The sequence below is a fragment of the Diachasmimorpha longicaudata genome, chromosome 2 (assembly GCF_034640455.1).
Source record: "Diachasmimorpha longicaudata isolate KC_UGA_2023 chromosome 2, iyDiaLong2, whole genome shotgun sequence".
Taxonomy (NCBI): domain Eukaryota; kingdom Metazoa; phylum Arthropoda; class Insecta; order Hymenoptera; family Braconidae; genus Diachasmimorpha; species Diachasmimorpha longicaudata.
Window position 1 is genome coordinate 12,202,381 of NC_087226.1, and position 13,897 is coordinate 12,216,277.

General features: G+C 38.9%; 5 protein-coding genes across 7 annotated transcripts; 3 read left to right on the plus strand and 2 right to left on the minus strand.

The window, feature by feature from the left end:
• The first annotated feature begins 3 nt into the window (after nucleotides 1-3).
• On the plus strand, nucleotides 4-5,767 carry LOC135172738 (fas-binding factor 1 homolog). Its single transcript, XM_064139036.1, has 12 exons — nucleotides 4-190; nucleotides 285-856; nucleotides 1,112-1,546; nucleotides 1,615-1,832; nucleotides 1,912-2,074; nucleotides 2,146-2,437; nucleotides 2,493-2,725; nucleotides 2,802-2,945; nucleotides 3,018-3,182; nucleotides 3,257-3,414; nucleotides 3,491-3,608; nucleotides 3,694-5,767. The coding sequence occupies exons 1-12, from the start codon at nucleotides 19-21 to the stop codon at nucleotides 3,790-3,792; spliced, it is 2,769 nt and encodes a 922-aa protein (XP_063995106.1). The 5' UTR covers nucleotides 4-18; the 3' UTR covers nucleotides 3,793-5,767.
• LOC135172782 (uncharacterized) lies at nucleotides 4,005-5,491 on the minus strand. The gene is made up of 5 exons (XM_064139147.1): nucleotides 5,251-5,491; nucleotides 4,804-4,936; nucleotides 4,621-4,735; nucleotides 4,429-4,552; nucleotides 4,005-4,332 (listed from the first exon to the last, which is right to left on the minus strand). The coding sequence occupies exons 1-5, from the start codon at nucleotides 5,381-5,383 to the stop codon at nucleotides 4,292-4,294; spliced, it is 546 nt and encodes a 181-aa protein (XP_063995217.1). The 5' UTR covers nucleotides 5,384-5,491; the 3' UTR covers nucleotides 4,005-4,291.
• On the minus strand, nucleotides 5,643-6,752 carry LOC135172786 (6-pyruvoyl tetrahydrobiopterin synthase). Its single transcript, XM_064139150.1, has 3 exons — nucleotides 6,443-6,752; nucleotides 6,147-6,226; nucleotides 5,643-6,074 (listed from the first exon to the last, which is right to left on the minus strand). Exons 1-3 carry the CDS (start codon nucleotides 6,502-6,504, stop codon nucleotides 5,794-5,796), a joined length of 423 nt encoding a protein of 140 aa, XP_063995220.1. The 5' UTR covers nucleotides 6,505-6,752; the 3' UTR covers nucleotides 5,643-5,793.
• A 179-nt stretch (nucleotides 6,753-6,931) lies between these two features.
• LOC135172739 (mediator of RNA polymerase II transcription subunit 25) lies at nucleotides 6,932-10,593 on the plus strand. Of its 3 annotated transcripts, none has more exons than XM_064139039.1 (6): nucleotides 6,932-8,739; nucleotides 8,810-9,211; nucleotides 9,584-9,874; nucleotides 9,955-10,014; nucleotides 10,089-10,208; nucleotides 10,321-10,593. In XM_064139039.1, exons 1-6 carry the CDS (start codon nucleotides 7,168-7,170, stop codon nucleotides 10,468-10,470), a joined length of 2,595 nt encoding a protein of 864 aa, XP_063995109.1. In that variant the 5' UTR covers nucleotides 6,932-7,167; the 3' UTR covers nucleotides 10,471-10,593. The 3 variants fall into 3 exon arrangements, with proteins under 3 accessions (XP_063995109.1, XP_063995107.1, XP_063995108.1); XM_064139037.1 differs by having other exon boundaries at nucleotides 6,933-8,739; nucleotides 9,485-9,874; XM_064139038.1 differs by having other exon boundaries at nucleotides 6,933-8,739; nucleotides 9,497-9,874.
• A 688-nt stretch (nucleotides 10,594-11,281) lies between these two features.
• LOC135172776 (uncharacterized) lies at nucleotides 11,282-13,777 on the plus strand. The gene is made up of 5 exons (XM_064139135.1): nucleotides 11,282-11,531; nucleotides 11,732-11,804; nucleotides 12,128-12,221; nucleotides 12,392-12,568; nucleotides 12,761-13,777. The coding sequence occupies exons 1-5, from the start codon at nucleotides 11,490-11,492 to the stop codon at nucleotides 13,047-13,049; spliced, it is 675 nt and encodes a 224-aa protein (XP_063995205.1). The 5' UTR covers nucleotides 11,282-11,489; the 3' UTR covers nucleotides 13,050-13,777.
• Nucleotides 13,778-13,897: the final 120 nt, after the last annotated feature.

Sequence of the window (13,897 nt, forward strand, 5' to 3'; positions counted from 1 at the left end):
TGTAAAGGGAAATTGAAAATGACAGATCTGTCTGAAAAGGGGTCTGACATCGATATCGATGAAATGGGGAAAATCGTCGAGGATTTTGGCGATCTGGACAGTAGTTTACTTGGTGACTCAATGAGGAATAAAAATGCAGGAGAAATTAAAAGTCGAGGGAGAGATACTCAGAAAAAAGTTGCTTTCGAAGGTATTTTTCATTTTTTTAGTATAATATACTTCTACGATTGTTAATTTCATTCAAAATTACTATACACGATAATTCCCGGGTATTGTTTATACAGATCCCGATAGTGAATCGCTATTGAATGATCTCAGCGAAGGAGTGGACTCAGAAAATAATTTGAAACCCCTCTTGAGTGATTCAAAGTCGAGCAAACTCGCAAATCTGTTCAAACTTGACTCAGCTGAACCGAAAGGAATCTCAACCACCACTTCAATATTTTCGGAGTCAACCACAACGAAACGTCCGCACTCAAGTGTGAACGATCCTCCAAAGTCTTTAGAGACCTTCGAACCCCCTAAGACTGAAATTCCAGTGGTAAAAATATCAGACAGGGCTAAGAAATCATCCCTGATGGAGGATTTGTTTGGCTCAAGGTCTCGGGCTAGTTCCCTGAAAGACATCTCTAAGAATCCCTCCAGGAAGACCACCGAAAGTACCGAGAAATTCTCTGAATCAATGCCGAATCTCCTGGAAAGGGATCAAGGAGGCAAATCAAGTTCAGGTGGATTTACTTTGACTTCTTCTAGCTCTAGAGAGCCTAGGAGAGGGAGAGGCAAGTCCACGGTTCTTGATGACCCTCTAGGGCTTCTGGTATCCTCTAGCACTTCTCAGGAGCCAGACATCCTTGAGGTACTCGAAACAAATCTTTTAAAATGTCATACAAATGGTCGCTCATACTAGGACTATTTTAATTTGAATTTTTTCTTTTCGAAATTCAGCGAATTCAGCGGAGAAATTCCACAATAGCGTTTTCTGATGGTTTAACAAAATACGCGGAATTTCCACAAGAAAAAATTGAACATAAAATAAATCCAGCGGTCAAAATAGTTGTTGGGAATTCAAGAGTCGGTTTTCCGTTTATCAGACATGAAATACTTCTTGCAGAAAAAATTAGAACCTGTGGAGAAAAAAACTCAGCCTACTAATTCTCAAGATGACTTGCCAGAGTGGTTGGGGGGTTCCAAGAGATCTGATAAACCTGAACTAAAACTTCAAGGAGCAGAAACTCCCCTACAAAGTTTAGTACTTCAAGCTGATAAGAGAGCGTTTCCCCATCCTGAGGTTTCTCAATTAACCGAAGTGCAGTTTGAGCAGCAGGCAGCACTAATTACCCTCCAGCAACAGGAACACGAGCTCCGAACTGCCACAGTTCTGTCTCAGCAATCTGAGCACTTGCAGAGTATCATAAATCGTCAGAAGGGTCAGTTGAACGAACAGGAGAGGATGTTTAATATGCTCGTACGAAAACAAATGGAAAAACAGTCTACTCTCGACATGGAAATAAAAATGCAACAAGCGAAAATCGATCATTACATTCAGGTGAGCACATTAAAACAATAAAAAAAACACTTGAATTTCATGTTTTCAAATTTAATTTTTATGCTAAGGCACTTGCAAAGGAACCAGTAGATTCACAATCAGCTTTGCTCCCAGAAGACGAAGAATTGGGTCTGAAGAAAGAAAATAAGTTTAAGGAAAACACTCCAATTGAATCTGAGGTTTTAATCAATAGACTGGCCTTAGAAAAGCAGAACTTAGAGAACATAGTGGATATTTTAAAGGAGAAGCATGAGAGAGAGATTAAGATTCTTGAGGAGTCACAAGAGTATTTTATTCATTAATTAATCTATGGTGGGTATCATTAGTTCAATCATTTATTGAGTTCATCATTTTTCTGATGGCAGAACACAGATGCATTTCATGCGCTCATCAGTGGACAGGCTCGAGACAAAATTGCGAGAGGATACTGAAACATTGGAGAAAGATTATGAGAAGAAAATTGAAAAATTGGAGGATGAGAAGAACCAAATGCAGGCATTATTCCAGGAACACATTCGTAATCTTAAGGTGACTACATGGTCGAATATTAAATTAAGGACCAAGTTTTTGTAGCAAAAAAAAAAGCATTTTTTTTCTAGCAAGAACATGAAGAACTAGTGAGTGAAATGCATGCAAGACATAGAGATCAAATCACACTGCTCCAAACGGAGCACTCGGAGACAATCGAGAACATAGCACGTGCCAAACAATTGGAGAGAAAAGCTGTCGACTTTATGGAGTCAAACAAAGCTAGCCTAGACTTAATATTAAATAATTCGAAGGAAATTTCCGATAATTTTCAAAATATCTCGGATCAATTCAAATCTAAAGAGGCCGAACTAATTACTAAAAAAGAGAAGGATTTAATGAAACAAGAGGAACAATTACAAGGTAACTACTTCATCATCGAACTAGATTCCTGACTCTATTTGAACTTTCATTACAGGGCTTAGAGAACAGTTGAACTCCCAGCAAGAATTATTGGAAACTGAACGAAAGGAATTAGTAGTTGCAGCTCGTGATTTAAAGTCTGAAATATATCAATTGTCACTTCAGTTCCAGAGGAATACTGAACTGTACAACGAAACTGAGACGAGACTGAAGATTAGGGAGCAGGCTCTCATTAAGGAGAGGGAGTTGTTTCAAGAGCAGAGTAAATGGGAACGTGATCATCTGCAGGTGAAATTTAATTAACATTAAATTATCCTAAACTAATTAATAAACTCAACTTTATCCTCGAGATTTCCTTTTGTAGTATTTGAAAGAAGCATGGATGACAGAACAAAAAAGACAAATGCAACAATTGGCAGTTGAGAGAGAAGCCGCAGCTGCAGAAAAAGCCAAACTCGAAGTTTTGAATTATTTGAAAACTAGCTCTGAGGATGTTACGAAAGGAGAGGTAGTTTTTTCTCGCTGTCATCGCTTTTTCTTCTTCAAACTTATTAAATTTTTTCCGTTGTTTCGGATTTAGCTGGAGGCAGCTATTAAAGCAGCCCACGATGCAGCTCATTCAGCAAATCTCGAGAGAAGGAAATGGCAAGAGCGAATCAAAGCGTATGAAACTGATCAGGAGAGAATTCTAGCTAAAGAAAAACATCTAACAAAACGAGCTAAAGAGTTGGAAGATCTTACTGAGGTAAATTTCTTCTAAACCTTAAATCTTAACAGGAAAATTCCATGACTGTTATTTTCAATTTGTCTTTCGTGTAGTCAGCGATATCGAAACGTGAAGAGGGGATGAGAGCCTTGAAAGAAGCCCAAAGGCTCGAAAAACAGCATAAAGATCGAATGAGTCAATTAGAGATGCAACTGGAGCTAGTGGCACAACGAGAAAATAAAATAGCGACTGAAAAACTTTCCTTAGCGAGGTAAAAACAGTGTGAAAAGATTTTTAATAATTTAGATAGCCAATTCCTTCATTAAAAAACACTTTATCGTCTAAAGGGACAGATTAGCAGTGAAAATCCAACGAGAGAAGCCTGAAAAAGACGTGAGCAATAACTCATTCCACAGTCAGTTGCATCAACCGTATTTCTTGCCTCAAATGCCGACACATTTCCGGGTAAAGACCATAATTCACTCCATTTGATAAAATGAATTGAAAAATTTACGTATAAACAATGAATACTATTTTTTCAATGCTCTAGGACGTCGTGGATCCCCAACTGCTACTTCTAAAATTGAATCTAGACAATAAACTAAACACATCGAATGAATTGATAAGTGATATGCAAACAGTAGACTAGTAGTAATAATAAAAGTAATGATTTTGAAGAAATATTAATTTTTTCAATACGCATATTAGCTTAAATTAAGGTAAGAGTTAAATTGCTTAAATATATATGAACGCTTTATGAGTTTATATAGCGTCCCACACCATGTGATCTCTCATTATAATATTAGAGATGGTCTAAGAGTGGGTAAATAGGGAATTAGGATAACTCTTAATGATTTCACAAAAAAAAATTTACTGAAAAATCGTATTACATGTCTCGAATACAGACATATTCTATGGTAGTATCTCAATTAAGTCTTCTACAAAGAATAGATTGAACTATTTTCTTAAAAATAATAAATGCCAGCGATTCTTCCAATGCTATAGGATGTCGTGGAGTTCAACCTCTACTTATCAAATGAACTCTAGGCAATAAACTAGACATATCGAATAAATGAGAAGCGACATACAGACGATAGGCAGATAAATAAATTTCTAAAAAAATTAATTTATTGAATAAAAATATCAGTCTAGATTAACGTAAGAGATAAATTGAACTGTGATTCCTCCTCTGAAACAAACACATTTGTGTAAATTACCTAATCTAGTTCCCTTTTGACAAATCTTTTCTCGCTTTACTGGAAATTATATGAATTCCGTTATTTACCTTCATCATTTATTGAAGTGATGTACTCAGAAAATACTGGAATGCTGTCTATCACAGTCTGTACCGCAGTCACTTTGCTATTTACCTTTACAACATCTTTTTTGGAGTTTTCATTCGAGTTTTGCTGTGAGTTGGAGATAAAAAATGATATTTAATTCAAGTTAAATCTTTGGGATTCTGTGAGTGACTTACTACTGCAGTTGATATTTTCTCAGTATCCACGATCTCTTCCGCCCCAATCGTTTCCGATTTCTCACTCTGAAAGTTGATGAATGTCATGGTGTCATTGAAAAAATTCAGGGCTTGTCTGAAAAATGAGAGAATTTGTCAAAATTTTATTTTAAAAGAATCGTAAGATTTTTTTAGTGGACCCACGTTCGAGAGATGTTGGAAATTGGTAGTTCAGCATCTCCCTTGGTCTCCTGCACGCTCTTGTGAATGCTGTGCCTTGAGGAAGTTATGGAACTCAGGTTTTTATCGATTGCCAATACACACTGTTGTTTCTCTTCTGCACACGGAAATATTTATGTATTCAAAATCATCATTTTTTCATGTTGCGTAACAGGCTAGACAATTTGATAACAAAATTTGAAACTTGAAAACTCAATCCATGGCAAGGATTTTATTCGGATAGAAACATGAAAGGGAGTTTGAGAAAATTTGTTTTTAGTTTTTTCCTCCACTGTAAAAGTTTATTGGATCGTACGTAGAACATTTGGTATTGCGCTTTTGCAAAATTGGTTTATTTTTACCCATCAAAATGGGTTTAAATTTGAGACAAACTGTAATATTCCATCCAATATTTTAACGTAAAAACATAACCTTTTAGCTGACTCAAAGTCTGTGTAAGTTTCTCTAACTCCTCCTTCCTTAGTTTTTCTTTCTGCATAAGCTCATTTTGCCGACGTTGTTGATCCTTCTGGAGATGATCCAAGAACACATCCACTGACTCCATTTCACTATCCTATCATCACAAGTAAAGAATGAGCTTTGATGACACACCGGTAATCAAGCACCACTACGATTTGGCGCCTTTTTCGTCGAACCTTGAATGTTTGAACCCGGATTGTCCCCCACTTTATGCTCACCCTCGCCCTCATTTAGGGTGGTAATAATAATTTTGACTCTAGAATAAAGCTTTTATTCGAAAATCTGTTTGGAGGATCCAAGGATGGGAGAAAAAAGAATTCCAAAAGATAATAAAGAAATTATGTTGGACAGAACAGACGAATTTATTACTTGCAAACCGGCCAAAGCTGGACACTCAATAATAATCTGATTTGCATAACAAAATTGAGAAGATAGTTAAATCAGTGTAATTAACTAATTACAGTAGAAACTGATAATTTTACTGAACTGGGTAAATTATTTTTCGCCCCGGTAAACAATAATGTTCTTATCAGTTTCATAAATTTTAACTTCGTAAAGCAACGAAGGATTTGGCATAATCGTCCTTAACTGGTCGAAGACGTAAACAGCAACATTTTCGGTTGTTGAAATTACGTTTGCGAAATACGGAACATCTCTATCGAGGTTTTTGTGGTCCAACTGGTCCATCAAAACCTTCTGTATATAGACCTTGAGGTCAGCAATGTTCATGACCATTCCGGTTTTCGAGTCCACTGGGCCTCTAACTGTCACCTCAACTGGAGAATTAAAAACAAATACTCACTAAGCTTAAACTAACATTTACATTTTTTAAAATGGAATATATATACCAGTATAATTGTGCCCATGTCCCCAATAATTATTGCACTTTCCGTAGATTTTCTTGTTGTCTTCATCCGTCAGATGAGGGCTGTAAAAAATTATCATTATTTTTGTCCAAATGAACAGTTTTTAAGAGTAAATGTTTTTTTTACTTTAATCGTAACTGTTTTATATGTTAGGGAATAATTGTCTCTTTATTCACAGAATTTGTTTGCTTCTGGAAGAAATATTTCAGTACAATACTTTTTAGATAACAGTAATTGAAGTAAACATATTTGGTCCACTAATTATTTGAATAACTCACCTGTGGAGTCTGTGACTCGCGGAAATAGTTTCCCGCCGAGTTAAATACGCGACTGGTGCCATGACGAATAAACAATGGAATGTATCATGAAATTATGTCAACCAGAACCTCAATACTTTCACATTTGCCTCAAGAACATTTTTTCATTGTCAGTGACAGATCGGGTTACAACAACTTCTGGAGAATCTGTTTCATTTTCCTCCAGCGCAATGTCATGCGCATCGCTTCCACGTGATTTCCAAATCCCTCCACTGCCCATCCGCAGCACAAACCTGTTTTGGTTGTAGAAGACTTGCGAATCATAACATTAGGATGTTCGGGATTTTTAATGGAGTTATTTTTGCAATTGATTGAATATCTCTGTCAAGACAAAAGGCCTTCGTTGATAGGATCGTGGTGAATTTTGTGAAAAGCAAAGCCGCCTTTTCAACGACTGCACGGAAGCCATTCACCCCACTCCTTGAGCATTTTCTTGGAGTTGTTCGTTGTGTCAGCTGGTGTCAGCATTCCGAACGGCATTTTGAGGTATTGCGGACTGTTTAATGGGCCATTTCATTTGCAATAAAAGTGAAGGTTGAATATGAGTTGTGGGTCAAGATCGTCAAGATGTTCTGAATGATGCAGGGCATCTGGATAAATTGTGAACAGTGAAGTTGACATGTTCATGAGGGTTACGAATGGTGAAATCGTGACAAGTGTTTGTTGATATTTGTTTGGTGATAACTATGGTGCCTGTGCCGAGCGAACACGGCCCCCAGGTCGACGTGATCTTCGTGATCGAGGGAACAGCCATTAATGGAGCTTATTTAAATGACCTGAAAACCAATTACTTGATTCCAACGGTGGAGTACTTCAGTCAGGGGACTATCGAGGATCGGGAGTATGTTTCGGAGAATAGTACGACCCTTTACGGAATAGTGGTTTACCACGCAGCGGACTGTCTCCCATCGCCCACAACAACTACCCGTGGCCCCTTTTCTAACCCCCACAAGCTCCTCTCATCCCTAGAACGCCTAGAGATGGTCGGTGGCAAGGGTGAGTCCCACGCAAACATCGGGGAGGGCCTGGCGACCGCCCTCCTCTGCTTCGATGATCTTCAGATAAAACGTGAACCCAATACAAATTCCCAAAAACACTGCATCCTCGTCTGCAACTCTCCCCCTTACCAAACCGTTGTCCAAGAGTCCCACAAATTCGCGGGTCACACAGTTGAGAATTTAGCTGCAGTGTTCCAAGAGCGTGACATCATTCTCTCGATCCTATCCCCACGCAAGATCCCAGCTCTCTTCAAGCTCTTCGAAAAGGCTGGAGGTGACCTCCAGACCTCTCAGACGAAGAACTACGCGAAAGATCCACGCCACCTCGTGCTTCTTCGGAATTATAACCTGAAAGAACGTCCAGTGAGTCCCCCCATTGGTGGGCCTGTCCACCAGACAGGTGCCAGCGCTGCCCAGATCCCCTTGAGTCCACTACAGAGTCACGATAGCCCTAACACGAATCAACCAGGTCAGACCCTGTCCCAAACAACTCAACCCCAGGCACCTTTGAATCCATCGTTCAGGAGTCAAGCTCCAACAACCCTCAATCCCCACCAGGCAGTGGCACCTCCGATTGGACAAATAAATACAGGACGTCCTGTGTTTAACCCACAACTGGCTGGACCTCCCAATTACCACGCAGCACGAGCTGCCCAGCCCAGGTGGAAAGGTCAATTTATCCCACCAGGTGGAGGCGCTGTTCAAAATAACAATCAGGGAAGTGCCCTCATTGCACAGCTGACCCAGCCACCAACCTCCCTCGGTCTCAATATTCAATTCAACCAGAGGATGGATGCCAATGGTGCTGTTATGAGCAATCAGCAGGGACAGGGGACCAACCAAGCTAATCAATCACCCATAGCCGGGGGAAATCCATCTCAGGGGCAGGGGCAGGCACAGGGTCAAGCCCAGCAGACAGCACCGCAAGGCTCGCAGGGCCATCAACAAGCGATGGCCGGGGGACAGGGACAGGAGCAAAATCCAGGAATGCAAACGATGAATCAACCTCCACCCAGACAGAATCAGGCAGTGTCCTCCAGTGTGATGAGTCAGACTATTTCCAGCCAGGGACAGCAGAGTGTAGCTGGCAATCTTCCACCAACAGTTTCCCCTGCTCAGCAGATGAGTCATCAGGGCCAGAATGTGGGGGGAATTCAGCAGGTACCACCTGGGAGAGAGAGACCCACTATTTGGCATGGCATTCTGGAGTGGTCGGAGAAGGCTAGAAATCCTTCTGATCCTCAGAAGCAGACTAGACAGGTTTGTTGCGTTTTTTGCAGTGGAGATTTCGAATTTCCATTGAAAACTAATTAAACAATGCATATCACAGGTTCCTTGTCATGTGTCTGCAAATACGAAGGATGGAGAGCCAGAGTTGAAGGCTGACTCCTGGCCTCCAAAAGTTCTCCTCCAACTCGTGCCGAAATTGTTAATTGGAAACATTGGCGGAGCTTACCTGAAGAACTCAAAGTCTGTTCTGTTCCATCCAACTCCCTGCGAGGCCCTGGACTCATTGACAAAGGTTATGAGCGCTGGGTTTGCCGGATGTGTACACTTCCCATCGTCCCCAAGTCTACCCAATTGTGATATCAAGGTTCTCATCTTGCTGTACACCGCGGAGAAGCGGGCTTATTTGGGATTCATTCCGAATGATCAACCTGGCTTCGTCGAGCGCCTCCGGAAAGTCATTCAGCAGCAGAAGAATAATCAAGCTCTTTTGAGGCAGAATCAGGTGGGTCTCTTAGTACTTTCATTCATTATTTCGTGCTTTCCATAACAAACAGTTGACTTAAACCAAATTGAATTATATTAAATCGATATTATCACAAAAACATGGATATGTTATCACATCCGTTATAAAATTTATATTATTTATTATTTTTTTTCTGTGTAGTAGTATATTTTTTTCATTTACCATTTTATCCATAATTCAACGCAATAAAAAGGATGAGATGGTAAATAAGCATGCAAAGGGTAGATATTGTGAAATCCACGAGAAAAGTAGATATATTCACAGGGAGGCGCTGGGCCACCAGGTAACAACGTACCTGGCACACTTCCTGGAACGTCGCCGATATCTCAAGGAGGTATTCTAATGTCGCAGACTAATACAATAGCCATGGGCGGTGGACAATTAACGCAGAACGTTGTACCCGCTAACAATCCCCAGCAGGGACTGGCTAACTCAACCCCTCAAAATCAGATAATCCATATACAACCGGGAGGAATGCAACAGCAGGCGAGTGGTGGAGTTCAGGGGATGATGGTCCAGCAGCGGGCCAATTTCGATGACATGGATATGGCTAGACAGCAGAATCTCATGAAGATTCATCAATTAAGGCAGACACTTGAAGCTGCACAGCAGCAAGAAGCTCACTACCAGACGCAGCTCGATGTATGTTTGCATGAGTGAAATATTAATCAACATTCCCTTTCAGATTCATTTCTAAATACGAGTATTCTCCGATTTTTCAGACCCAACAAAATTTGGAGGCCGCGCAGCAACAGGAAATGCAGTACAAACTACAAATGGAGGTAGGCTAATCATTTATTGGAGAACCTGCGACAATAGAACTTAAGCATAATTTATTTATCGTTGATGTTGACAGATCCAGCAGGCGCAGAAGGCATTGAGTGCTAATTCTGGAATTATTGGACAACAAGCCAATACCCAGAGGATGATGCGACCTATAACGAATAATCTTGGATTGCGAAATCTATTACAACAAGTGAGAATTTATTATTATTCTAGAATTATGGGAATAATTGGAATTCAGAGACCATTGCATATTGGATGATAAGGCTATATCTGATAATAATTTTGTTTATTATTATTTATAGCAACCACCACAGCAGTATAGACAACAAGTCCTCGGGATGGCACAGCAGATGGTGAGTCCACGAGGGCAGATGGGAACTCGGCCAATGGCACCAACGAATCAGCAGAATCAACAATTCGACGACGTTACCAATTACGATTTTATGCCTTGAGAGATTCTCTCATTAGTGATCAAATGTTTTTTTCTGATTCACTGAAGAACGTATTGTAATCGAATTTATAATTCTATTGTATGAATAAGAACAATGACTACAGAATAAATCAAAATAAACTTATTTCATTCTGCCATTTCAAAACTGCACCTTTTCAGAAGGTTACAATGTCTAACTTATAATTTAGGATCTTAATGTTTTTAGCCGAAACCTACCTACCGTCGAAAAGGTTTCCTTTTCATGAAATTAAACAAATAAATTTATCCTTTCCATTTATCAACATTAATTTACGAGTGACAATAAAAATAGTGTTAATGTCTAATTACGAGGATTTGAGGGAATGGGGAGTGTTGGTTCTACATGAATATCTCAACATTTCGACTGTAGACAGATTATCAGGTTGAGGTTTAGGAATTACCGTCAGTAACTTGACCCTGTCCGTAATCTGACTCGTTTGGTTACATGACCCTCGTCCCTCCTGCTCGCTCTACTGGCCTAACCTCATATGGCTCCCATATCGACTCCGGTGATCCTTTCTAGCCCCTATTTATACCTATTCTGACCCTTCTTCCAGCCTTAGAAATAATTATTTTGACCTCTAGTTGTGGATGCTCAATTTTGAGGACCACTGGTTGATCATCAGGAGTTGATTCACCTTTATGTAATGATAGAGAGCCAATCATTTTAGAAATCATTATATCGCACCAAATACACCTCAATTTTCTTGTTTCTCATATGACGTAACATGACCTCGCACTACGCGTTCGGCATGCTAAAGTACTACTTTTTCTCAGGTCCAGCCTGTCAATATGCATGTACGCAAGTGCAACAAAGAGACAGCATAACTACATTGAAGCTTTGATGTGTCGGCTCAGTAGCGTTCATAGCCCCTGCGTTTCTCTCCCAAAAGTTGCCCGGAGCATGCGAATATCGACAAATGCACATAAATAAATAAATTGCGAATATTTCTTGCCATTCATTTCGGAATAATTCTTCTGTAAATAGTTAGAATCATCAGGATGCCCAGCAAGAAGAAAAAATATAATGCGCGATTTCCAGCGGTGAGTTTATAATCCATTTAAAATTGATTAATTATCATCTTTCAATCACAGTTGAATGCTTTCGACACTCGTAAAAATCGTGAAAAATATCTTATAATACAATGGATACGATTATTTTTATGTACAATTGGGTGTAAGAACCTCCAGATGTTTGAAACTTCAAAACATTTATACTTAACCTCACTTTTGTTTTATTCTAGGGACGCATCAAGAAAATTATGCAGACAGACGAGGAAGTGGGAAAAGTAGCCCAAGCCGTACCGATCATAATCTATATCCTTTTGGCTATTCAAATGTAATGCCGTTCAGAACGATATTCATTGAAATATCCTAGTTGTCATTTGTGTATTTCTAGATAAATAATTGTTCAGCCCATGTGTCAAGAAAAGTACTGGGCTGGATAAATACTAGCGTTTCTTTCCTTCTGATTGGTGTTGACTACTGTGAAGACAGCCAAATCGAGAGCTCTTTTTTGATTTGGGTAGATATGAGCAAGAATCGTCATCGTATCTTCGTGTAGACTATTGTTGGATTTTATATCGTAATAATTTTAAGCAATTAATTTAATATGACTCCTTAACTGCTTGATAATGCACCTCGGACATTAGAGCTGTTTGTCCACTCATTGCTGACCAAAACTATGCAGATAACGAATGCTAAAAATGCAAAAACACTCAGTCCATCCCACATGTGAGTAAATTCATGTCTTATTAGATAAATCCTGAATTGATCCCGAATTGATTCCTACTCATTATGAAATCATGTCAGCAGAAAGCAACTGAAGGACGAGTGTCATCATATATCTTGTTAAGAATAATTTTTTTTTTAATTCTTGAGTCGATTTTGTGATTTTGGTTCAGGAAGCAGTGTATCCTGTCTGAGAGCCGATTTGACTTTCTGAAGGACCTAGTGAAATGTTTGCCAGATGTGTCTGGGGTCGATGATGAAGTACCCACGCCTCCTCTCACCCCAGCGCCTATAGGAATTAATCCAGTAATTGGGACTGTCATCCTTCCTCGTCCACAACCTGATGCTAGGTAATTATTCAAAAGCCTAATAGGGCTGTTATAATCAGTAAATTATTACCCCCACATTTATACCTCTTTAGCCCTTTCACTCTGCAAGGATCGATTGCAGTCTATTATTTATTACTCCGCTATTTATGGAAAATGAGTGGAATATTTTTTCTTTCAATTCCGTTCTGTTTAGCTGTTCATTCTCTGTTTTAGGATTCTAAAAGATACAAGTAGAAAGCCTCACCTAAACCAAGTCAACAATAACAAAGACTGCATAGAACCAGTGAGTCACAACGTAGAAAAATTAAAATTCGTGGAGGCTGCAGACCAATCATCGACACGTATTCCAAACTTTCATATATCAATACCATCATCGTTCCAACCTGGACAGCCTAATTTCTACACAGAATTGAATCAAAATAACGTGAATGCTGTAACGATCACTCAACCAACATCAAACTTTGGTCACACTGCCAACATTGATGAAGACTATGACACATAATTTATTGAAGGAAAATAATATTAGTTATAAGAATGCACCGCGACCTTTTTTTTCTTTTTTTTTCTTTCTTATTTATATGAGCAAGTTTGAAGTCATTAGATGATCTTGTACAGTAGGAATTCTTCATCAGTGCATCGTTGTGAACTCATTTTTTTTACCTTTTTCAGTTAAAATTATCTGCAAAATTAAATAACTGGCAAATAATGAAAGTTTAACTTTTTTCTTTATCAATATTTTGTTTATTCATTACAAAAAAAATGTCATACTAGTACATAATTTATTATATATAGGCCTTGCTGCACCAAGTCCAGTTGTCAAAATACTCGGTCAAGTATTGGAATAAATAAAAATATTATGTTGATCAGTTTTGATCGAAAGTTCATGGAAGGTATTTTACACGAAATGGGAAAGAGTCGATATAATGGCACGCCACACGTAGACTCAATATTTGCTAAAAATATAACTAATGATGATAGATATAGCAGGTATTGACGAATAGCTGAAAATGAAATCACTGGGTAATTCTGCTATTGTCAAACCGTTGAATAAATTTACTCCGGACGTGAATTTTCTCGGTAGATTTATTCGGCTAACAGGGCTTGGTGCAACCGGTCTTTCTATTAAATACGCCAAAGGGCTATGCTTAATTTTTCCACATGAAATAGATGGAGAAAAACATAAACATTACTGTACAGAGTATTGGAATAAACCATTAGTGGTTTCTTTTTCATAGTTTTTTCTATCATTATTAATATAAATAAGTGTTTTACACTGAGTTAATTACAAATTTTCGCAGAGTCGCTGGATTCATTAATGTACAATTTTTCATTTTCGAACAAAATTAGCGT